The sequence below is a fragment of the Aquarana catesbeiana genome, linkage group LG02 (assembly GCF_042186555.1).
Source record: "Aquarana catesbeiana isolate 2022-GZ linkage group LG02, ASM4218655v1, whole genome shotgun sequence".
Taxonomy (NCBI): Eukaryota; Metazoa; Chordata; class Amphibia; order Anura; family Ranidae; genus Aquarana; species Aquarana catesbeiana.
Window position 1 is genome coordinate 624,256,114 of NC_133325.1, and position 26,555 is coordinate 624,282,668.

The following is a 26,555-nucleotide window of genomic DNA, read 5'->3' on the forward strand; positions in this document are numbered from 1 at the left end:
CCCTCAGATCTACAGCGACTGCACTTTCAAGAGCACTGCAAGTGCACTTGTAGTGCAAAGTTGATTTGCCTTTAGTAAATAAACCCCATTGCTTGTTTGCCTTTTATAAAAAAAAGGGCACAAAAAACTTAGGGTTCTCATAGTTAGCCCATTGTACTTTTCTGGCTTATTAAAAAACGGTTTAACAAATCACTGGGCCATATGGGTTAAAGTTACATTTACAGTAATGTAATGAATCAATATATTTGATTTCAGCTCAGCACCAACAGTTTTTAACGCACAGCTCTGGTAGCTAAGCACATTAACCTCTACTAAGACCCACCCTTTCACTTTCCCTCCCTGTAGCCTAACATTAATCTTAAACACTAACCTCCTCTCTCTTCACACTAACCCTCAGCTAAAATGAAGCAAGTTTGAACCCACTCTAATATATAAGGAATCCCTTATTTGCATACTCATGACTCCTTCAATATGATTTTATGTGTTGAAGACCAACTTTTCTTGCATCAAAAGATTACAGTGCTGAGATCCTGGTATGGAAATCTGCTGTTGTGATCATGTATTTTAGACTTACTGGTTCAAATTATTTTTCTAGCCACATAAGCTAAACCAGTTAAAGGGCCAGGACAGAAAAAAATATGCAAAAAACATATTTTTTCCTTCATGGTCCTGCAAGTGGAGAAAAATACCTGTTAATCCTGACATAAATGCCACCCATAATTTTTTTAGTTGTAGAATGACATCAAAGAGCGTTTGCTTAAAGCAGAAATAAACCTCTACAAAAAATGTTTCTCAGGCCAAATGTACTTGTCTGCACAGTATATTAGCACATCATGGCAGACTTACCTGGCTGGTGATCCCCTCCAATGCTGCACTGTCAGTGCTCGCATTAGGCACGATTTCCTTTTGAGCATTAGGATTAGGGATGAGCCGAACACACCCCCCCCCCACCGTTCGGTTCACAGCAGAACATGCGAACAGGCAAAAAATTTGTGCGAACACCGTTAAAGTCTAAGGGACACGAACTTGAAAAACCAAAAGGGCTCATTTTAAAGGCTTATATGCAAGTTATTGCTATAAAAAGTGTTTGGGGACTTGGGTCCTGCCCCAGGGGACATGTATCAATGCAAAAAAAGTTTGAAAAACTGCAGTTTTTTCAGGAGCAGTGATTTTAACCACTTCAATACCCACCTATAGTAATATGACATTCGCAGATGGGATCTTCTCCCATCCTGGGCGGGTGTCATATGACGTCCTTGGCTTCCCGGCGGTGCGCACGCCAGTCGTGTCACCGAGGAGCTGATGCGTGTGCACGGTGGCTGCGATGTCCGCCAGGCACCTGCGATCGCTCTTGACAGAGCAGGAATGTGGATCTGTGTGTGTAAACACACAGATCCATGTCCTGTCAGGGGAGAGGAGACAGATCGTGTGTTCCTAGTATATAGGAACACCGATTGGTCTCCTCCCCCAGTCAGTCCCATCCCCCCACAGTTAGAATCACTCCCTAGGTAACACATTTAACCCCTTGATTACCCCATAGTGTTAACTCCTTCCCTGCCAGTGACATTTATACATGAATCAGTGCATATTTATAGCACTGATCACTGTATACATGTCAATGGTCTCAAAATAATGTCAAAAGTGTCCAATCTGTCCGCCGCAATGTCACAATCACAATAAAAATCACAGATCACCATCATTGCGATTTTTTTTTAACCAAAAATATGTAGAAGAATACATATCGGCCTAAACTAAGGAAAAAATATATGTATTTTTTTTCAATTTGGGATATTTATCATAGCAAAAAATAAAAAATATTGTGATTTTTTTTTCAAAATTGTCGCTGTTTTTTTTGTATATAGCGCAAAAAATAAAAACTGCAGAGGTGATCAAATACCACAAAAAGAAAGCTCTATTTGTGGGGAAAAAAAATTTAAAAAATGTCATTTGGGTACAGTGTTGCATGACCACGCAATTCAAAATATTACAGCGCTGAAAGCCGAAAATTGGCCTGGGCAGGAAGGGCGTGAAAATGTCCAGTATTGAAGTTGTTAATGCTTAAAGTAAAACAATAAAAATTAATTATTCCTCTAAATATCGTGCCTGTGGGGTCTCCTTAGTCTGCCTCTAAAGTAGCGCATCTTTCCCATGTTCATAACATTACCACAGCAAAATGACATTTCTAAAGGAAAAAATTTAATTTAAACTTGCTCACGGCTGTAATGTATTGTCGGATTCCGGAAATATAGATAAAAATCATTGAAAAAAATGGTGTGGGTTCCCCTCTCCAGTCCATAATAGGCCCTTCAGGTCTGGTATGAATATTAAGGGGAACCCCGCACCAAAATTAAAAAAAATGGCATGGGGGTTCCCCCAAAATCAATACTAGACCCTTATCCAAGCACGCAAGCTGGCAGGCCGCAGGAAAGGGGGGGGCAATAGAGCGCCCCCCCTCCTGAACCGTACCAGGCCACATGCCCTTAACATGGCTAGGGTGCTTTGGGGTCCCCCCAAAACACCTTGTCTCCATGTTGATGGGGACAAGGGCCTCGTCCTGACAACCCTGGACTGTGGATGTGGGGGCCTGCAGGTGGGGGGCTTATCGGAATCTGGAAGCTACTTTAACAAGGGGACCCCCAGATCCTGTAACTGGGTGACCCCGCCCCTTCTGACATCATGTGACATCAGAGGGGGGTGTGGTCACCTGTTTACGTCACTGGGTGGCCCCACCCTTGGATATATAAGAGCTGTCATTGCAAAAAGGCTGCAGTCGGTGGGACGCCTTCCATCGAGGCAGTTTTTCCATTTTTTTTTCTCGGGACTGTCGGGGCTGTGATTGCAGATGAATTTACATTGCAAGACACTTTTTTTTTAATAAAGGAATTGTGGGGGCTGTTAAAGGGGGCTTCCAGATTCTGATCAGCCCCCCCGCCCGCAGACCCCCACAACCACCGGGCAAGGGTTGTGGGGAAGAGGCTCTTGTCAAAAGCACCCAAAAGCACCCTCCCCATGTTGAGGGCATGTGGCTTGGTACGTTTCAGAAGGGGGGCGCTCTCTTGTCCGCCCCTTTTCCTGTGGCCTGCCAGGTTGTGTGCTCGGATAAGGGTTTGGTATGTATTTTGGGGGGACTCCCATGCCATTTTGTTTTAAATTTAGCACGGGGTTCCCCTTAATATCCATACCAGACCTGTAGGGCCTGGTAATGGACTGGGGGGGAACTCACGCTGTTTTTTTCAATGATTTTTATGTTTATTGCCGTTTTTTCAATGATTTTTATGTTTATTGCCGGGATCCGACAATACATTACAGCCACAAGCAATTTAAATTTACATATTTTCCTTTAGAAATGTCCTTTTGCTGCTCTCATTCATTACAGTATGTATGGCCGCTATGTAAGCAGCCTTACATAGTGTGGGGCATGGACTTAGCCCCCTGAGCCATGATTGGCCAAAGGCACTCTGCCTTTGGCCGATCATGGCTCTCACAGCAGAGCATGCTGTGACTGGCCAAAGCATGAAGGTCAGGTGCATGTTTTGGCCAATCAGCAGCTGTCAATGCACTGCGATCTCGCAGTGTATAATAGAGCATTCCACTTGCACTCGAATTTCCCGCGGAAATTTGTTCCTTGTTTGCTTGTCCAAATTTGTTCGGAATTCAGCGAACAGGCGAACACCCGATGTTCGAGTCGAACTTACGTTTTACTCGAACCGCGGTCTCATCCCTAATTAGGACAGATGTCACATCATCAAGGAACAGACTGATGTACATGTACGCTGAGCCCTATCCAGTTTTCTTTTTATCTGAACTAAAGAACACCTCTCCTTCTTCTTACCTCCACAACATGGGGGTATTTTGTGGTTCAAGGAAGTGAGCTAGGCAGAGCTGAAATGGCTTTATGAGTTAACATTGGCAGAGAGCATAGGACACAAGACAGCTCTACATTTCCAGCAGGATCAACAACTACTTTTCTGCACTTGTCAAACAAAATACTTCCACTATTATATTTAATAGACCAAAAGAGAAAAATAGTTCATTGTTAGAATTTATATGCACTCTAATTTGAGATTGTAACAGCAAGGGTGAAAATAATACTCCTTCAACAGAAACAGGATCCACTGTTGGCAATCACAAAGCTGGGGACCATGGCAGGGAGATGCCATTGCAGACATTCCCAAGAAAGATAAACCAAAAGTAACCTAAAAATCGTACTTGTGGAATATCACATTTTGGTGAATTGACGTTTCAAAAAATCCAATACTTCCTGCCTGAGTTTAGTTTGCAATTGCATTGAACTTTTAGAATAGGAGATCTACATTTCTCAAATATACTATCTTCTGTTTCAGCTTTAACAGCATTCAATCCATACCTGAAAATTCATTTGTTGGACTTTCAAAACTGGAGATGCTTTTGATTCATAGCAATGATGTGCAAAACATTCCCAATGGTGCTTTTAGAGACCTGAATTCTCTACAGGTAATATGCTTGACTTACATTAAATGTCTACAAATGTAAGTAAGTAAAAATGTCACTTTAGTTCTAACCGGATAATAAAGTTCACAAAGAATCTGTTTAAACTGGGTTCAGTGTATCCTTATAGCTTGCTCTGGTGTAGTACTGTAATGAGGTAATGTGCTTGGTCAATATTTATAACACTTATATCACTGTATTCCTACTCCTTTCCCTGTGGGTAGGTTTACCTTAAAATCTTTGTTTTCTGTGGCATAGGAAATCAGTTTAGAAAACTACAAGAGTTTGGAGAACTATAAAAGTGTAATATACAGAAAATTTGTACTATGAAATGTTAAGTCTTAAATGGAATTTACATTTGAGCATCTACCAAATGGTCATACAGTTATTAGAAGTTTGAAATAGCTAAAATTTTGGAACAGATATGAGTCCAAAGAGCAGACAGTAAATGGTACATACTCCTTTTTTCAGATTTCAGAAAAAAAATTTTTGTGGCCCAAGGATGCTCCCAACTTGAGTACATTGTATACACAACCCTTGCCTATGTTCACACTGCCATTGAAAACAGGTATTTGAGGGGCAGTTTTAATGCCCTTCTAACACCTATGCAAATGATACTATGGACAGCACACAGTGCTGTTCAGATTATCAAAACACGAAGTGTTAGCATTGCTTGGCATCGCTTTGCTTCAAAATGTAAGCCTCATATCACGTCAGGAGGTGTTTAAAGCCCTTCAAAGCCTCCCATTCAAATCTATGGTAATGCTACGCAGGAGGAATATAATGTCCCACAATGCCCTGTAATAATAGAGGAGAGCATAGAGTGTCCTGAAGTCACTTCCTTCTATGCACTTCCAGTTTGTGCTGCTTGAAGATGGCTGACATCAACGTGCCTCTGCTCAGCCAATTGTTCATACATCAGCATCATCTGCAGGAGGCCAAGCATGAGAAAAAGCACAGTAAAGGAATCCATGCTGCTGCCTTCCCTGCAAATGAAGTGTACACAGGAAACATTCACCATCACAAGCCACACCTCAAATTGTTTTTTTCCTGTAATGTAACTTCCCTTTAAAACCACGCATAAGGCATTTGGGGGGTGTTTTTAAAGTGTCATTAATGCTTGTAAAAAGTCACTTTAATGCCTATGCTAAAGCACATTAGTGCTCAAGGAGTGTTTGTGTATAAGTTAAAAAAATGAGTCAAGTGTGAACAAGCCCTTAATGTGGACACTACAAATACAAGATTTGCTTGTTTACTAAGCCCACCTACCCCAATGTCAAATTGCTGTACTAAATAAGTTTGCTGATATACTTATCTTACCCCTGGCTTCTGCCTCCTGTGCCTTGGACTACACAGCATTCCGCAGTATCTCATCATGAGGATAGTGACATCAACCACCACTTGACATGCATAGGGTGGAAGGAAAGGTAAATATATTCTGTACCCATAGATTTCTTTTTTATTGTAGTGCAGGATTTTGGCATTGCATCCCACAATGCAAAATGAAACTTTTAGCAGACAGTAGAATAAAGCAATAAAACTTTGAGGAATGTATTTGTTTACACAGAGCTGGCTCCATGGGGTATAAAAAAAGTATATGCATGCAAAAAAGTATGGCTCCCTTCCACACCATCAGCGAGGTGAGGAGATGCTGGAAAATAAGGAGATCTTGTGCATCAAGTTGCCATCTCTTGCCCTGGAGTAGTAATGAAGAGTTCCCTTAGCCTTGCACTATGACTAATTTAAAGGGGAAGTTTAGTTAAAAATATAAAATTTGGCTCTTCTGCAATAAACAATTCTTACCTCCCTTCTATTAAACTCTTGCAAATACACAGCTCACTGTACAATCCCAGCATGTGCCATGATTAATTAACTTCCATTCACATTTTTGGGATGTATCCCAGCCTGATCAAGCAAGATGGCCAAAGATCCCAAAACTGGAAAAAGCTGGCAAGAACATGTCAGCACCAGTGATGAAGAGGATGTCCCATGACTGGAGCAGAGGTGGGTATAGTTCTGTTTTAAGTATTTATTTAAAAACTCCAACACTGCTCAGAAAAAAAGTTTAAACAAGTAAATACAATTCTGGGATTCATCAATATCCAGTATGCCCAATACCATTGTTCATGGACATCCTAAAAAGAATAACTAAAGAAAAAAACATTTCAGACAAACAGAAATAGAGGGAAAGACAGAACAACACATACATAGGATGCAAAAAAAAGGCTAATTTTGTACTGCAATGTAATTGTATTGTATTATTATTGGTTTAACCATATTTATTTATCTCTGCAGGTTTTCAAAATGAGCTACAACAAGCTGAAAGTGATTACCAGTCATACGTTTCATGGACTTTCTAGCCTAACAAGATTACACATTGACCATAATAAAATTGATTCCATCCATCCTAATGCATTCAATGGTTTAACAGCATTAAGACTACTTCATTTAGAAGGAAACTTACTTCACCAGCTTCATCCCAACACCTTCTGCACTTTCAGTTTTCTGGACTACTTCCGACAATCAACATTAAAACATCTTTATTTATCAGATAATATGCTACAAACACTTCCAGCTAGTATGATTCAAACAATGCCATTGCTGGAGAATCTGTACCTCCATGGGAACCCCTGGGCCTGTGATTGCCAGTTAAAATGGTTACTTGAATGGGATGAACAATCAAACGGTAAGATTTTTTCAATATGTATATTGAGGGCCAACCTCAAGCAAAACTAATCTTTTATTCCTTTACTCTTTAAGAGATTAGGTTTTTTAAAATATGTATGTCATTTTATTAGATTTGCTGACAGCCATACAAAACTTTAATACCTCTGGTCCCTTTCTCACCACATATAGCAGCTGTACAGCAAAATAAAGTAGGGAAACATTTTGGTATATATATTTACCTTTAGTCCAGCTTTAGTACTGCAGGAGGTGATGTCATGCTGCTTTCGGTAAGATCCCAGAGAATTCTGAGTACTCAACATGTTGCCATAAGTTGCTGCACCACAGTGCATGATTGTGTTTTTGCAAGATTACGGATACTCCATATTTCCCATTAACTCGCAAGAAGAAGGATGACATCACCCCCACGTAGGCGCCACAGACAGAAACTGGGAATGATCTTCCGACAGGTATTTTCTTTTTTTTTTTTTTTTTAGCTTTTTGTAGTGGGGGAGGGGCCCAATTGTATTAAAGTAATTGTAAGGGTTCATTTTTTTTTTAAATAACAAACATGTTATACTTACCTGCTCTGTACAAGGGTTTTGCACAGAGCGGCCCTGATCCTCCAATACTGGGGTCCCCCGGCAGCGCTCCTGGCTCCTCCTTTACATCGAGTGCCCCCATGGAGAGCCGCTTTGCCTGGCGGCATTGGTGCGGGCACGCTCCCGAGTCCTGCTGCTGCATCTATTGACACAGACAGCAGGACTGGGCCCCGGGCTCCCGTATCACTGTATTTGATTGACAGCAGCGGGAGCCAATGGCTTCTGCTGCTATCAATCTATCCAATGAGGACTCGAGATAGCAGATGAAGCTGCTGTGCTCGTGCTCGTCGCTGGAAAGATCGGGTTCAGGTAAGAAAAAGGGGGGCTCTGAGGGGCAGCTGCAGCATAGAAGGTTTTTTACCTTAATACATTAAGGTGAAAAACCTTGAGGGTTTACAACTCCTTTAAGTGGACGATTTTAACTGTAACATCTACTATAATTGACAACCACATACACTAAAACTTTTTTGCCTTTAGGTTGGAGAGAGTGAATAATATTCTAAAGGTCAGTCAGGTTTTTATTTATGTACTCCCACTGCAAAGTTTGCCTCTCATTTTCTGTTCCAATGACACACTGTAAGGTTGATTTACTAAAGGATTCGAGAATGTTAATACAATAAATTGAGTACATTTTCACTTCAGTTATCCAATGATGTACAGTTAAAATATGTAAACAGGCATTTTCTTTTCACACTATTGGATAATTAAAAGTCTTTTTTTGTGTGAACATTATCAAATTTTTTAGTAAAGCAGCCTCTGCGTGCCAGTGTAAGACTAGGGGTTGATAAAGGCAAATAGACTGTGCACTTTGTAAAGAGTAGTTTCGCTATGCAAGTGCAGTTGCTCCAGAGCTTAGTAAATTAGGTAAAGCTTCACAAGGTTTTACTAGGGAAAAAGTGAGAAAGTATCCCACACCCAAAAAACTTTTTGCTATTGGTTTCATTTTAGGTAAAATTTGGTGATATTTGATGTAACTAGGCAAGGTGGAGGACGTACTGCACATGCAAACTTTACTTCCTGCTTTTGTGAGGAAAAACTAATATAAATTATATTAAAGCAGTTGTATACCCGCACATTTAAAAAAAAAAAACCCTGCAAGGCAAAGGCATAATGAGCTAGTATGCTAGAAATGCTTACCTCAGAACAAAGCCCCCGTATCGGAGCCTGGTCCACGCCGAGGGAGCTGACATCTTGCCCTCAGTGTGTCTTCCGATTCCCGGCTCTGGTGCTGTGAGTGTCCGGAGCCGCAATTACGTCACTCCCACGCATGCGCGCAGGAGTTTTCCTCCCGGCAAGGTCAGTGGGGCTGACATCAGTGGCTGCATGCAAAGGGAATATCTCCTAAGCCGTACAGGTTTAGGAGATATTAATTTTACCTACAGGTAAGCCTTATTATAGGCTTACCTGTAGGTAAAAATGTCAAATTTGTGTATACAACCACTTTAAATTATTTGAAATATTTCTAAAATGTTCAGCTTGCCATAACTTCATAAAGTAAAACTCCATGTCTGGGGTATGTGGTAACTCCATGTCTGGGGTATGTGGTAACTCCATGTCTGGCGTATGTGGTAATTCCCCATAGTTATTTATATTCCCCACACTAATTTATACAGTGCTCTAAAAGGTGATTTTATTACATTACTTTTTAAGCTGTTCATATTAGAAAGTTGATAGATTTTGAAATAGCAAGCTTTATATACACCATGTGATTGTTCGCTTTGCACAGGAAGTTGTATTTTGAGGAGAATTTCCATCAGAGCTAGTGAATGTGGTAAAATTTTGCTTAACAAAGAATACCCAGCTATGGGTAAAAAAATACAGCATTTTGCTTGCTCATGATTGGATGATAGAAGTCAACGGAGCTTTACCTCTTTCCCCAAACACTGGGGACAATTCACTTGCAAAGTAAACAGTCTATTTACAGTAGGCAAACCAATCCCTGTGAAGACTGTGACTACATATTCCAATATGAAAAAGATAATGATGTACTTGTTTTCATTTAAGAGCTGTAATTCTTTGTTGAGAAATACTGTACTATATATATAACATGATGTAGAGCAGGTGCTTTTAAGTTCAAAGGATGTAGTTAACCAGATAATTATGTCTACATGTAGCTTGTATGCTGTTCCTGCTTTGAAGTCTCTATGTCTTTGTATTGATGTATTGTTTTTACTTATCCAGATGTGGGATATTACATTTGTTGTTTCATATCTCTATAGGTGTTTTAAAATGTAAGAAGGATAGAGCATATGAAAACGGACAGCTGTGCCCAATGTGTTCTACTCCAAGACATCTCCAAAATCAAGAAATTCAGGGTTTGAAGGATATGTCCTGTTCGCGTCCTTTTATCTCCTCCCCATTCAGGATAAATAGCAGTGACACCTCCTCTGAAGATGATGATAATGATTTGCCACCATTAGAGCTAAATAAGGGTTTTATTGGACATATAATTTTAAATATGACAGATGAACATGGGAATACAGTCAACTTGGAATGTCAGATGAAAGAAACAGAAGACTTCAGCAAAATACAATGGAACCAACTTCATCCAGAAGAGATTGACATCAATGCAACCTTTGCGGTGGATTTTGAATGCCCCATGACTCGGGATAACTATGAAAAATTATGGAAACTAATAGCTTATTATAGCGAAGTTCCTGTTAAGCTGGAAAGGGAGTTGTTGTTTACAGATAGCTCCAAAGTGACTTATAGATATAAACAAAATTTAGATCATGATTCATATTATTATACAGGAGTAAAGGCTGTAATTTCTGCTGAGCCAGAGTGGGTGATGCAGTCTGTTGTCAAACTTCAGCTGAATAGAAGATTGAGCACCTCCAAGAAAGTTACTCTCTCTTTTTCTACACAACTTTCACAATCACTTCACACAAAAGATATTCAATATCCAAAAAACAGTTGGGTTATGATAAACAGGAATGATCGGACCAAAACGTCTTACAGTGTTATCAAAGGACAAGTTTGCCAGTTGAACTGCAATGTAAAGTCTTCAGAAGCCCCTACATTTGAATGGACTCTACCAGATGGGACAACAGTAAAAGCTCCACATAATGACCCTAATAGTAAATATTCAGTAGCAACTGGTGGCCAGTTGGTAATCAAATCAGCAGATTTTTCTGATTCTGGCATGTACCATTGTATTGCCCGGGTAAAACATGAGGTAGTCACCTTACCTATCAGAGTGGTTGTGCAGCCTCCATCAAATGAGATCTCTGAGAACAATGTCAAGGTAGTCACCAAAACCATTGGTGAACCTATAACTTTAACTTGCAATGCACTCGCCAATCCAGATGCTGATGTTAACTGGATTTTACCAAGCAATAATATTATTAATTCAGGGACAAATAAAACTGGTGCATATTTTTTAAATAATGGTTCCTTATTCATTTCAAATACAAAGCTTACTGATAACGGTCTGTATAGATGTATTGCTATAAATCAATATGGAGAAGACCATTACAGTGTGCAAGTGGCAATACTGAAAAAGCTCTCTGAGCAACTAAATAAGGTGACAATAATTAAAAAGCGGCCTATTGTAAAAGTATCAACAAAAGCAAAGTATGATCTAATAGATGATGATAGGGGTTCAGGAGAGAGAGTTGAAGAGGAGAAAGATAAGTATTACAATGTACAGGACAAGGTCAAATATGGCAAAGATAAAAGTTCTTCTGTAGGACGGGGTGAAGGCAAAAACAACAGAAAAGACCGTAAAAAAATGAATACATGGAAGAATACAGAAAAATATAAAGAGAGTAATGTGGCAGAAGGGAGAAGGAAGTTTGAATCTAGGAAAAGATTAATTGGAGGCAATAAGCAAATTGATCCTAAGCAATGGGCCAGCATTTTAGCCAAAGTCAGAGGGAGAAATATTCTAAAAACCACAGAATTCCCTCTTCTGACCAGCCCAAGAGCAACTACTGCACCAGCAACCACTCACGACCTTACACCTCCGTCTTCTCTTTCTAAGCCATCATTCATTACAGAATCAGCAATTGTTGAAGAAGCATCAGCTGATGAAGATGAATTATTATATATAACATCTTCACCACAAGTAACCATAAGGCAATATGATGATTTGACAACATCGCCAGCTGATATAACTACAGTAGGGACTACAGAAGAGTCAGATGATTATAATGAAATTTCCTTTGAAACAGAGGTTGAAAAGACTTTGACAGCAGAACCACCTGATACAGTGACTACACTTGCTACATCAAGTGTTGATACCACAACACTTGACAACACTGATATTGAGGACTCCATCTATTCAACGGGTGAGGAGGACTTAAGACCTTTTACAGAAGAAGAAGAAGATACAAACATACAGTTATATGATACAGATGACCTAGCTGGAACTGTCAGCACTGAACAAGAAAGCCTTATAGATGATTTTTCTACCATGGGAACTGAAACCTTTACTATAGAGCAAAATGTCCGAATTCATGATACGGAAAATCACTTCATTGACATTACAACACCTTCCTATGCTACAACAGAATTTAGCACATTTGTGAAGTCCACAGCAATACAATCTACACCCTTTGCCCTTGATGAACTGGTAACTACAGAAAATGAGATTTCATTTACAACCGCACCTAACCTTTCAGGAGAAATATCTAATAATGATAACATAAATTTTTGGGATGTGGATAATGATATCTCTTCTCCATCTCCAACCAGAACTAGTATTCCAGAGAATGAACAAATTGTTTTTAAAGCCATAGACAGTATAATACCGAAGTCTACTGGTTCTTTTCCTACACAGTCACCTGCAACCACCAGCAAAAATTATTTTGTGCCTATATCATCTGCTCCAGTCACTGAATTCTTCAGAGAGGATTCTATTAGGCCAACAGAAAACATTGTGGATACATACAATTCACATGAATCACAAGCATTTTCTGTGGAAACAGGGCAGCAATTAGTGACCACCACCCTTAGTCCCCATACTCTGATTATTTCCAGTGACAGAAAAGAAGTGGTAACATTTGCTGTTCCAGAAACAACAACCATCAGAACAACACCTGAACAAAGGCAATTAGCCACCACAACCTCACAGCCCATAACACATGGTAATGTCCAGTATCCTCGAAGAAGAAACTATGGAAGACGAAAATTCAGGCCAAATCGTTTTAGACAGAATCAGATTGTCCCTACAGTGCCTTCTTATAGGGATGCAAATGTTATCACTCAAAAACCTTTTGTGATAGAATCTGAAGACAAGTCCACTAACATAGTCAGTTACCCTCTTGATAACATAATTTATCAGCATGTTGAAATAACACAGCCAGCAATTAAATTAGCAACATCTAGTCCTGCAGTGCCCCAAATTTCAGAAAAGGGTGTATTAGTACACATTCCATTTACTACTCCTGCGGCTGAAACACAAACATCCAAAATTTTGGAATTGCCAATTGTTGCACCTGTTACAACAGCTCAAACAGAACAGAAATCTGATGGCATACATAGCACAAGACATGCAGAGGATTATGTAACAAGATCAAATCAATATATAATACTGAGTAAAGCTGACAAGCCTTTTTCTCATAGTACCACTCCAAGGTATTTCATTACATATTCACCTCCATCAAGGCCTGCAACAAATTTAGATACTTCAAAAGATCCTGATGAAGAAGTTTATACAGCTGTAGATCAATCAGTCATAACAGAGCCATCACCAGTACTTGTAGAGGAACCACCATCTGCGACTACTGAAGCTGCTCACATTGAAAACTTTCTAAAAGAATTAAATAATAGACAAAACAAGGTTCCTGAAAGGGCCATAACATTGCCAGTACAAGTTACACAGAAAACTGACCACTTCATAAAATATTTTAACAAAGCCCAAAACGTACCTAAGCTGTTCCCTACTACAACAACAGTACAAACAATACAAAAAATGACAACCACTGCTAATAGGGAAGAAAATGATCACACAACAGTGCATATACATTCAGGAAGCAAGGAAAGTCCTGGCAGGCCAGTTCATCAAACTACAACATCTAGTTCTGGAAAATATGCCACTGTATTTCCAGTAACAAAAAAAGTTTTTGTTCCCACTACACATTATCACTTAAGCTTGCCAAGTATGCCGTTTGTGCCTACTCAACCTCCAGTTCCCACAAGAACCACTGATCAGGAAGCTGTAAATGAACTAGACCCTAATACTTCTATCAAAAACAAAATATTTGTTCAGTCAAAGCAAGAAAACGTTAAAGATGTCTATACCACAAGATTAAATAACAGCCTTCTTTATAACACCAAATATTACCATAAACCCAGAGTAGTGAATAACCATCATCATGCAGTAGTTCCACCCTATTACAATCCTTCAAGAGCTACTATAAGACCACCTTTAATTGGTACCCAGGGACCTCTTCGCTACTTTATTACTAATCAGCCCCTTTCAGTAACAAATAAACCAGAAATAACAGCTTACACGGCTCAAGAAAGAAAAACGTATACACCATATATATCAACAACCCCACCAACTACAACAACCACAACAGTAATACCATTATTCAGGCCAAGGCCAGCGACACCAAATAAATATAACCAAGGACAACGAATAACACCTTATTACAGACCATTTGGAAATAACGTTATTACTGATGGAAAAGGCACTGCGATGAGATTCCCTTATCACGTAAATCCATACTATATAAACCCAAGAAACCCTTATCGTTTAAATAGAACAAGGCATTTTCAGTTTGCTGCAACTCCCAAACCAAATCTGCCATCTATTGTAGTCCCAGACAATGCAACACCTAGAACCTGGACTACAACATTGATTCCAACAACAACAAGAACTACTACACCCCCTGTTCCAGCTATGACCAAAGTTTCAACAATCTCAACAACCTTGGCTGTGACAACTTCCCCTTATATTGCACAAACCCGAATGTCACAGACACTACATCCATACTGGTATTATTTTAATGTCAATCAAAGACCTCGACTTACATCAAGCAAAGCAGAACCAACACCACAACCTCCTATAATTGCCAGAGTCCAAGAAAGCAAACCAAGGATTATAACCACTGGCTTCCAGTTTGTATCACTGCCATATGAAATGGATGCAATTTTCCCATGTGAAACAACTGGTGAGCCAAAGCCCACCACTACTTGGACAAAACTTGCCACAGGTAACTTGTCAATATAAATTTACCTTTACTTCGTACAAAATTAAATATTTTATCAAAAATTAATGTGCAGTTTAGATGCTATATTAAAACAACTATGTCACTAAGGAATGAAACTAACAATTTGCAGGCACCTGTTACAGTCTCCAAATTCCTGACATCTTACCGGAATGCTGAACTCTTTTGACAGATAAAGTTCTAACACTTGTAGTGTCAAAACTTTTCCACCTCATCCTGCCTCCTACGCATTCTTTTTGGCCAGTTAGACAGCCAGTCATAATGATGGGCCAAAAAGTAAGGGAATAGACAAGCTTCAACACTACCAGGAAATGTTAAAGCATTCCGATTCAGGACAACCTGGTGTTCTGGTTGTAAAGGCTGTTGCAGGTATATGCGGACACCTCTAAGCCAATGGACTTTATTGGCGTTTTTTTTTTAGTTTAGAAAAAGATTTTCATTAGGGCTGCAGGTCAACAGCTCAGCACTGGTACTATTTAGTGCTAAGAATAAGTATATGTCCAGCAGCTGCAATGATGCTATTTAGTGCTGAGAACAAATATACATCCTGCAGCTGCCCTAACCACCTCTATTGTTTACCAAGTGGGATGGGGGCCATACCTTAAAGGAAAACTTGCAACAAAGGTTCAGTTTTCCTTTAGGTTCACCTACCGCATTCATTGTCTAGTAAGCAAGTTAGAGACAGAGAGGGTGACATAGGATTCTGAATTCCTGTACCAAGAAAAAAACGACCTGATTGTGCAGTGTGAAAGAATTGTCTATAACAAAAAACTGGCTGCACACAGTTATTTATCCATTGAACAGGTAAAACCATAAAGATATACAGTATGTATTTAAACCATGTATTTAACTATTTGCCAGAAGTTATGCTTTAAAGCGGGGGTCCACCTATCTATCGTTTTTTTTTTTGGAGTTCATTCACAAACTTTTCTTCTCATGATTATCTACTCACATGTTCTGTGTAATAAGTCCGCCTGTGTCCGATTTCGTTGTAAAGAATAACTTATAAAATTCACTGAAGGCGGTTTCCATCTTCATTGTGGGCATTTGAAGCCCACAAGCATGTATTTCCTGGATGCGGTGAATGCTGGGAGCACAGATGTTGTGATGACGCTGTTGCACAATGCATGCTGGGAAGCCTGAGACTAGCTCCCAGGGGACTGTGGGAGGTCTGGGAGAGGCTAGAAACACGCCTACTCCCATGGGAGGAAAACCAGGAAGTGCTAAGAAGATTAGAAAAAAAAGGGTAATTACGGCGATTTAAATTTTTTTACACAGCATGTCAGCATCTAGGCAAGGAAGAGAATGCATAGAGATAATGTTCAAAATTTGGGTGGAACCCCGCTTTAAGTTCCATATGAATGCTATCTTTTCCAGGAGCATTCTGCGCTCTGTGTGTGAGGAACTTGATAAAATATAAAATGTCTTGCATTCATAAATTATACTGCTTCAAGCTCATATTAAAAACTGTTACTATTTACTATTTTAGTCTTGTACATTTATTTTTTTCTGCTTTTGATTGAAATAGGTGCAGTCATGACTTCAAGCACCAGAATACAGCGATTTGAAGTCTTGGATAATGGAACTTTGCATATCCAGAACCTTCAGCTGCAGGACCGTGGACAGTATATGTGTACTGCACAGAACAAGCATGGCATTGACAAGATGACTGTTACTTTAGCGGTCATTGCCAATCAACCCAAAATGTTATCCTCTCGATACAGGGATATTTTAATTTATCTTGGAGATACGATCACATTGGACTGTAATGCCACTGGAATACCAACCCCTCACATTTCTTGGATATTGCCTGATCGTAGAATAGTACGGACAGTTTCTACAGCAGAGTCTCATATTATGCTTTTACCTAATGGAAGTTTGTCTATTAAAGAGGTTACTTTCCCAGACCGAGGAAGCTACAAATGTGTTGCAAGCAATGTGGCTGGAGCCGACAGTTTGACTGTTAAGCTTCAAGTATCACCTTTGCCCCCAATAATTCAACAGGAAAAGGTGGAAAATATTTCTCTGCCTCAGAGTCACAGCATATTTATCCATTGCTCAGCGAAAGGTGCTCCTCCACCCACTATTCGATGGGTGCTTTCAGATGGAACCCAGGTTAGACCATCCCAGTTTGCAAATGGAAACATATTTGTTTTTCCCAATGGAACACTCTACATAAGAAACAGCTCACCAAGAGACATTGGGAAATATGAGTGCATAGCTGCAAATGTTGTGGGTGCAGCCAGGAGAATAGTACATTTAGATGTAAAGAAATATCCATTAAATGCTAAAATTACTGCAAGCTCTCCCCAGAAAACGGATGTGTCTTATGGTGGAACCCTACGCTTAGAGTGCAGTGCAGCAGGAGATCCTTGGCCAAGAATAATGTGGAGACTTCCATCTAAACGTCTGGTTGATTCTTTTTTCAGGTGGGTTGATAATCAATACAGTATATTCTATGTTAGTCCAAAACCCTAGTATATATCAGTGACAAAATAACACTAAGTGTCTCGACTTTCATTGCTTATTTGAAGCATTTTTTTCTGTCTATGAACAATATTATATTCCCATGCAATGTGCCTTTGAGCTTGCTGCCAAATTTGACTTCTTCAGAAAGAGCAGATTCCCTAATACAGCCCAAAGTTTCTTGCCATGTCATAACCTTCTCATCCTCCAACTCCTGCACCCCTCCCCTTACAATCTCTACCTAATCTTTTTTTTTTTTAAAGTTGGTGGGGTCGAGCAAAGGGGTTTAATATAGAGTGTGAAACTGAAACTAAGAGTTTGCACATCTGTATGTACAGGGGTTGGGCACTTTAGCAAGGTACATAAACGACTGCTGCTGTATAATAGCCATAAGGATACAGAATTTTGCTCCAAGGGTCGCCGAACAAGATGAGAAAGATGTTTTAACATGGTAAAACCAGTGTGATTAAACCATAATCAGTATGTTAGATTCTTATCATAACCAGTATTTGTTCTGGGAACTGAATTTAAAACTCATCATGTCTGTGGATGATTAAAAAAAAAATTAAAAAGTAGGAAGGTGATAAAGGAGTTAAAAAATAAGCACTCTCTCATGTAAAACATTTAAGCTCTGCTGTTACTTTAACAGATGTGCATTTTTTTCTATGTATCAGGATAGATGATACAGAGCAACAGCTGGCATGTTGACAGCAGAGCTCTGTTGATTACATTGGCGCATTGCCAGGTGATATACAGGCAGGAGATGCTCCCTCCATGCCAGCAGTGTACCTGAGGTGGGTGCCTCTATGCTATTTTCCTTGGCTCAGCTCTGCCTTTAGAGCCCTCAAGAGATGTTAATCTTCTTCAAGCTTTGACACAGGTCCCCTAGTGCATTCTGTTATGAATTTAATAACCTCAGCTGCTCAAGCCCTGAAGAAGGGAAAGGCTTTTTTCCCCTCAAAACACATTGGCTGTATTTGATGCTTTTAACTGATTCAAAAAGTCCCTCAAGTGAGAACTATTGTACTAGGTGCTCCCACATACACATCCAAGGATTTTCTGTCTGACGAGCCCCTCATTTGTTGCTATCAGAAAGGGAGGAGCCTAGGACCAAAAGAGAGTTTTGAAGGAAAAATCACTTTACGGTAGATCCATTGGAACCAATTTCACTTATTTTTGGCCAATGCTACCACACATACAGTATCAGTCTTTCATTGTAGTAGAATCCAACACAAGGCACAGCAGTGGACTACAATGCATATACCGTGCATTATGATGTGCAGTGTTGGTAAAAAAGATTAATACATGTTTTGGGTTGCTGGCAAGCCTTTTAAATTAAATGGGCTACTTTAATGTAACACCTGTTAATGTGTGCAATAACACGTGTGATAACACACTTAGCACTGAACCCCGGGCACATTTTTTTCACCTTGCTTTGGGTCTGTGCCCACACTGCAAAGGTTAACTGCTAGTTTTTTTCTAGAGGAGAGGAGAGTGGTGATATACTTACCTAATCCTCCTATCCTCCCAGCACAAGAACAGTCCCTGCGGTCTTGCGGCCTTGTGCGGTGGACTGCTCCTGACATCACCACACCCATAAACCTGCTTTGAACATGAGGAAATCAGGGACAGTCCACCGCTGGATTGTGGGGGTGCACCGTTTGTCACTGGAGTGGAGAATCGCATGAGTCGCTTTCTGATCACCTCTGGACAAAACGAGCAGTTAATGCATGCAGTGTGCACACTGCATGCAAAACTTTGGGAAAACTTTTTTTGCCCCCAGTTGGGCTTTAAGTTCTAGCACTTAAGTGTGGATGGGCCATAAAATATGAAAAGTGTATGAAAAGTTATTTTTATATAGTTTTGGAATGAGTAGGAAAGGGTAAATCTCTACAATAGTTTATCTATGTCGATGTCCTGCTAGGAAGATTTCCCTTTTTTTCCTGACCAAATTTTCCCAAAGTAAGAGGAATTCATAGTTAGCAAGGTTGAATAAAGACACCAGTCTATCCAGTTCAACCTGAGTGAGTGCGGGTGCGTGTCTACAATTGCCCCTATCCCTGTACATTGCGTTTAATTAAGATGCTCATCTATTATATTATTATTTATTTAAGGTACCCATATAGCGAAGTCAATTTACACAGCGCTCCACACATACATCATACACTCACATCAGTCCCTACCCTCAAGGAGCCCACAATCCAAGGTCCCTAACTAACATTCATATACTAGGGCCAATTTTGGACAGAAGCCAATTAACCTACCAGCATGTCTTTGGAGTGTGGGAGGAAACTGGAGTACCAGGAGGAAACCCACACAGGCACAGCGAGAACATGCAAACTCCAGGCAGGTAGTGTCATGGTTGGAATACGAACCAGTGACCCTTTTTACTGCTAGGTGAGAGTGCTACCCACTAAACCACTGTGCCGCCCTGTGTGTCTTCCTGTCTTTGATAGCTGTCAATGGAAAATGTGTCTCCCTCACCACTTGCTCTAGTAAAAAAAAATTCAAAAGTTTCGGATTTCCCTGCACATTCTGCCTCTGTAAAAATGCTCTACAGGACAAATAGAAAAGGTGAATCCCCCTAGCAAGGACATAGACAGAAATATAAACTAGACAGAGGGCCTAACGCTTTTCATATATAGATAGTACAGCCATGGCCAAAAGTTTTGAGAATGACACAAATAAAAATTTTCACAAAGTCTGCTATCTCAGTTTTTATGATGGTAATTTGCATATACTTCAGAATATTATGAAGACTGATCATATGAATTGCAATTAATTGCAAAGTCCCTCTTTGCCATTATAATCAACTTAATCCCCCCAAAAAAATTTCCACTGCATTTGTGAAGAAGACTTTAGGGCACCCAAGAAAGTCCAGCAAGTGCCAGGACCGTCTCCTACATTTGATTCAGCTGCGGGATCGGGGCACCACCAGTGCAGAGCTTGCTCAAGAATGGCAGCAGGCATGTGTGAGTGCATCTGCATGGACAGTGAGCTGAAGACTTCTCAGTCAAGGGAGTGGGCTCACTCACAATTTTACCTAAGAACATGAGTAAAGAATGGTACAAATACATCCTCCGGGAGCAACTTCTCCCAACCATCCAAGAACAGTTTGGTGAGGAACAATGCCTTTTCCAGCATGATGGAGCACCTTGTCAAGTTGTCATAAGGCTACCTATAACTTAGTAACTTAGTGATAACTAAGTTACTTGGGGAACAAAACATAAAAATTTTGGGTCCATGGCAAGGAAACTCCCCAGACCTTAGTCCCATTGGTCAATCCTCAAGAGGTGGGTGAACAAAAAACCCCCACAAATTCTGACAAATTCCAAGCATTAATTATGCAAGAATGGGCTGCCATCAGTCAGATGTGGCCCAGAATTTGATTGACAGAATGCCAGGGTGAATTGCAGAGGTCTTGAAAAAGAAGGGTCAACACTTCAAATATTGACTCTTTGCATCAACTTAATGTAATTGTCTTTAAAAGTCTTTGACACTAATGAAATGCTTGTAATTATACTTCAGTATACCATAGTAACATCTGACAAAAAGATCTGAAAACACTGAAGCAGCAGACTTTGTGAAAATTTATATTTGTGTCATTCTCAACATTTTGGCCATGGCTGTACTAACAAAAATGATTATACAGATTAAATCTCTTATGCCGCATACACACGAGCGGACTTTTCGACCAGACTGGTCCGACGGTCTATCCGACGGACTTTCGGCAGACTTCCGACGGACTTTCCGAACAAACGGACTTGCCTACACACGATCACACCAAAGTCTGATGGATTTGTACGTGATGACGTACGACCAGACTAAAATAAGGAATTTGATAGCCAATAGCTGCCCTAGTGTCGGTTTTCGTCCATCGGACTAGCATACAGACGAGCGGACTTTTCAATAGGAACTGGGTCTGGCGGAGTTCTGACGTAAAGATTTGAAACATGTTCCAAATCTAAAGTCCGTCAGATTTTCGACCGAAAAAGTCCGCTGCAGGTCCGATGAAGCCCACACGATCGAATTGTCCGCCGGACTTGGTCCGTCGGACCAGTCCGGTCGAAAAGTCCGCTCGTGTGTACGTGGCATTAGGTTTATAAAAAAATTGGCTTAATAAAGAAATAAGAGAAATAAGAATCAGTTAGAAATATACATATAACATATACAGTATAGATAGACAAATTAAATGCAGAAGGGCTCATACATGGGTAGGTAGGCCAAGTCCCGTTATTCTCTAATTTATGTTGGCCACATTTTCCTAACGGAATATTTCAGCATTACTGCTGTAACTCTGCTTTTTATTGCTTGCCACCTTTTCATGGATCAGCGTATTCATTTTGTTTGTTGTTATTTTTTTTGTAGTTTTGACTCCAGAATCAAAACCTTTGCAAATGGAACTCTCATCATCTACTCTGTTACTGAAAAAGATGCTGGAGATTATTTGTGCATGGCAAGGAACAAGCTTGGAGATGACTATATGGTGCTTAAAGTAAATGTCATGATGAAGGCTGCCAAGATTCAGTTTAAAAATGACATTGACCACAAAGTCACATATGGAGGTGATCTAAAGGTTGACTGTGTGGCTACAGGAGTTCCAAATCCTGAAATTTCATGGAGTCTCCCAGATGGAAGTATGATTAATAATGTTATGCAATCCGATGACAGTGGGACAAGAACAAGAAGATACGTTGTATTTAATAATGGAACCTTGTACTTCAATGAAGTTGGAATGAAAGAGCAAGGTGACTATACATGTTATGCTGTGAACCAAGTTGGTCAAGATGAGATGAGGGTAAGCGTCAAAATACTGCCTGAGAAACCAGCCATTAAGAACAAGACTTATTCTATTATTAACGTGCCTTATGGTGATGTTATCACGGTTTCATGTGAAGCCAAAGGAGAGCCTGTCCCAAAAATAACATGGCTCTCCCCATCCAGTAAGCCTATACCTGCATCATCAGACAAGTATCTTATTTACCAAGATGGTACTCTTTTAATCCAAAAAGCTCAACGATCTGATAGTGGAAACTATACATGTCTAGCACAAAATAATGGTGGAGAGGACAAGAAAGTGGTTCAAATTCAGGTAAATGTCCTCCCTCCCAAAATTAATGGCTATTCTGACAAAATATTGACAGTTAAACAATCTGCAATGAAAGATACACGCTTGTTGATTGACTGCAAAGCTGAAGGAATTCCGACACCCCGTGTCATGTGGGCTTTTCCGGAAGGAGTAATCCTTCCTGCTCCTTACTATGGAAATAGAATTACAGTCCATCGAAATGGAACCCTTGACATTAAAGTTCTTAGGAAAACAGATTCAGTACAGTTGGTGTGTATTGCAAGGAATGAAGGAGGGGAGGCAAAATTAGTTGCTCAGTTAACAGTCAATGAACCAGCGGTAAAACCTCAATTTACCAGCGAAAATGAAATTGTTGTTGTGTCTGAGGGTCATGTTGCTAAGCTTAATTGCTCAGCTGTCGGGATACCAGAGCCTCATCTTATATGGATTCTGCCTAATGGTACTGAGATCAACAGTGGCAGTCACCTCCACAGACTGTTTCACAAGCAAGATGGTACATTGCACATTGGCTCTGTAGCAATGGCTGATGGAGGGACCTACCGCTGCAGAGCTCTTAACATAGCTGGATCTGCAGACAGACTGGTCATTTTGCAGATTGGACAAAAGCCACAAATGAGTAGCAACTATAATAACCTAGTAAGCATAATCAATGGAGAGACTTTACAACTTCACTGCACTACACAGGGAGAACCAAGACCTCATATTTCTTGGACACTTCCAAATGGAATTGTTATTGATAGGCCACAGGTTAAAGGCCGCATATCTCTTTTGCAAAATGGAACCCTTATAATAAAGGACACTTCCGTCTATGACAGGGGAAGTTACCAGTGTAAAGCAACTACACAGTATGGTTCATCCACAATGAATGTTCCTGTCATTGTTATAGCATATCCTCCTCGTATAACGACCAGTCCTGCACCGGTGATCTATGCAAGACCAGGAAGCTCCATTCAGCTAAACTGCATGTCAATTGGCATACCAAAAGCTGAGATAACGTGGGAGCTTCCGGATAAATCTCAGCTAACTGCGGGAGCACAGTCTCGTCTTTATGGAAACAAATTTCTTCATCCTCAGGGGACTTTAGTTATTCAACATTCTTCAAAGAGAGATGCAGGTTATTATAAATGCACTGCAAAAAATATACTAGGCAGTGACACAAAATCTACCTACATACATGTATATTAAAATACATAAAATCAACTGTACAGGTAAAATGCCCGTGACTGCCATGCAAGTGCAAAGTATACTGTATCATTGTTTGCAATGGACAACTTCTAATTAATCATATCTGATGTCATAGTATACTCTACAATCAATAAATCATACTATCTTTTGAAACAAGACATATAAACTAACCAAAGCAAAGATGTAAATGTATGATAGAATTAATGGTTATAGTTTTAATACAACATTTTTTTAGCTCTTTAACATTTCATGTGTGCTGATTTTCTGTTCATAGCTCTGAGATCAGATCTTGTTGATGTGCGTGGATTGGTCTTCATCAAATTCAATTTCAAACCTATATACCATTGTAATAGCATTTGAATAAATATGTATTCTACTTTGGGGCTTTATCCCAACATAAAACAAGCTGAAAAGTGGGTGCACAATCCTTGGTTCAAACAGCATTCATTAACAGAAATTAATTGAAAATAGTTGCTAGCTACCATCATTTTCTTGCATTGTATATACTGTATAGGGGATGAAATCGCTCCTTTATAAAGCATTTCTTTACCAAATATTTTTCTACTTTTAAAGATTACCTCCACTTTAAAAGACGAAAAGAGGATTTGTGGAGGAGTATTGTAGTGTTGAAGCACTTAACCCCTAATTTGTGAATACCCAATTTTCTGCCTCTAACTTAAAATGCCATCTACTTCTGGGACTTTTGACTGGACCCTCTCTCTACCAAGGTGTTGGAAAGGTTGTGGGGATGTCCTATTGAAAGATGTAGATTCAAATTGTTTTTATGACACGCAAACAGCAGATTTGGGATCAGAAGCAAAGGGGTGGGTGTATTTTACATATCGCGCTCAACCCTCATACACAAATAATCTCTTGATTATTTCTATTTTAAACTAGAGCTGCCTTTTAAGGACCATTTTGATTAAAAGAAGATACTTGGTAAAGTAGTAGCATGTTTCTCAAAAAGAAATACAACAGATGAGTTTTGTTATTTTTGCATTCGCCAGAGCATATTGGAAAGGCTGGATCAAGTTGAATGAAGACAAAAGGGTTTTTGCAATAATTTCTTTTTTCTTGGCGTTCACATCTATCTTATCTACACTACCTAATGAGATCTGTCTTCAGAGTGACAAGCAGAACTTAGCACCAACAAAGAGGAAAGAAAATGTCCCTTGTGTACAATTTCTCAATGTGACGTTTGTCTTAACATTAATATTTTGGAATGATACAGTATCACATTGACTTAATCTGCACCTTACTACCAAAGAAGTATTAATATTATTCACATGTTACAGCGATATGTGCTCTACTCTTTGAAATTGTTCTGATACCACTATTCTAGAAAGGAAAAGTATCTCCAAAATACAAGGTGCTTCTTCTGAACAGCATAGTATGCTATACTAGAAGAATACTATGGTATGGACAATTTAATGTCTTTACGGTTGTGAAACCAATGTTTTCATACAGAAGCAGTTTGCATTTTTGTTATAATTTTTCCTCTACTGAGTCTTATAAGTGCATCCGTGTGCTGGATAACTAATGTAGAAAGCTAGCCCAGACAGTTCAATTGTGGGCTTTCATGAACTTGTTAATAGGCAACAAAAAACGATGTTCACCTTTCATGCTTTTGCATACGTTCTATTATTAATAATGTAACCATGAGACACAAATAAGTACGATACATGTCTCATTTTTTATAAATTATTGGTCTTTAAAAGACTTTGCTGCAGAACTGTGTTTATATTATTATTATGATCCTTGTACTGTACATTTTATAATAAATATTTTTTCCAAACAATTTGATGTATGTTAATGCTGCACAATTTTGTGGAAATTTGAATTTGTTTTGCACTCACTTTTATAGTGCATGTGAAGCCAAAAGAGTTTTTTTTTTTTAAGTTTAGGTTAGAAAAGTGAATAGTTAAAATTTTTGTAGGATTTTTTTTTTTTTTTTTGCTGTTTGCGTTCCAATGGGAAAATTTCTTTTCACTTAGGGGGTTATTTACGAAAGACAAATCCACTTTGTACTACAAGTGCACTGAAAGTGCATTTGGAAGTGCAGTCTCTGTAGATCTGAGGGGAAGATCTATAATGAGGGGAAGCTCTGCTGATTGTATCATCCAGTCATGTGCAAGCTAAAATTATGTTTTTTATTTTCCATGCATGTCTCCCTCAGATCTACAGCAACTGCACTTCCAAGTGCACTTGCAGTGCACTTGTAGTGCAAAGTGGATTTGCCTTTCGTAAATAATCCCCTTTGTGTTCCATAGATACAAAGCAGGAGGAGATCTCTCCAAAGCAATGGAAAAACCCCTCTTAAATACCCATCACTAGAACTTGATTCACCATTGGAAGGTTTTCCCTCTATTTAACTCAAAAGTATTGCCTGTCCAGCGCATTTAATCAGTGGACCGCTCCTGACAATGCCCACTGATGAAATGCATTGTAATCTCATTTTGCACAGTGGAGAACTTGCACACACCAGAGGGGGGTGAGCTGGAGGTGTTTAGCTCCACAGATAATAAAGCTGTAATAATCCCCAAACTAAAAATATAATATATTGGAGAATACCAATCAATACATGTGGTGGCAGCATTTGTTTTCTTTTGTTAGACTTTTTAAAATCTCTACATTCACCTGGTGATCTGGCTAGTAACACACAACTGTATTAGAGTGCCCCCCACTCTGGATGAAGGAGCACAGGAGGCACCTTTGGACAACAGCATTGTCAGTCTGAGGGCAGATGAGTGTTAAATGGAGAGACAGTATATACCCAAAGAGCACAGAATTGGAGTTTTAAGGTGCAGAAAAATCAATCAAAAACAGTATTTGCAAAAATATATAGAAAATTTTAATACATAGATATTAATAAAACAATTTGTAAAATTCAGGCCATATCAACCC

At 39.5% G+C, this 26,555-nt stretch overlaps 1 protein-coding gene across 1 annotated transcript in view; it reads left to right on the forward strand.

Annotated features, from left to right (window-relative positions):
* The window catches only part of MXRA5 (matrix remodeling associated 5), a 65,689-nt gene extending 40,240 nt beyond the window's left edge, over positions 1–25,449 (forward strand). The window contains exons 3-7 of the mRNA XM_073616385.1: positions 4,344–4,473; positions 6,763–7,153; positions 9,953–14,896; positions 16,440–17,340; positions 21,746–25,449. Coding sequence (XP_073472486.1) covers positions 4,344–4,473; positions 6,763–7,153; positions 9,953–14,896; positions 16,440–17,340; positions 21,746–23,651 — 8,272 coding nt within the window. The 3' untranslated portion in view covers positions 23,652–25,449. The remainder of the gene's footprint in view (positions 1–4,343; positions 4,474–6,762; positions 7,154–9,952; positions 14,897–16,439; positions 17,341–21,745) is intronic.
* The last annotated feature ends 1,106 nt before the right edge of the window (positions 25,450–26,555 follow it).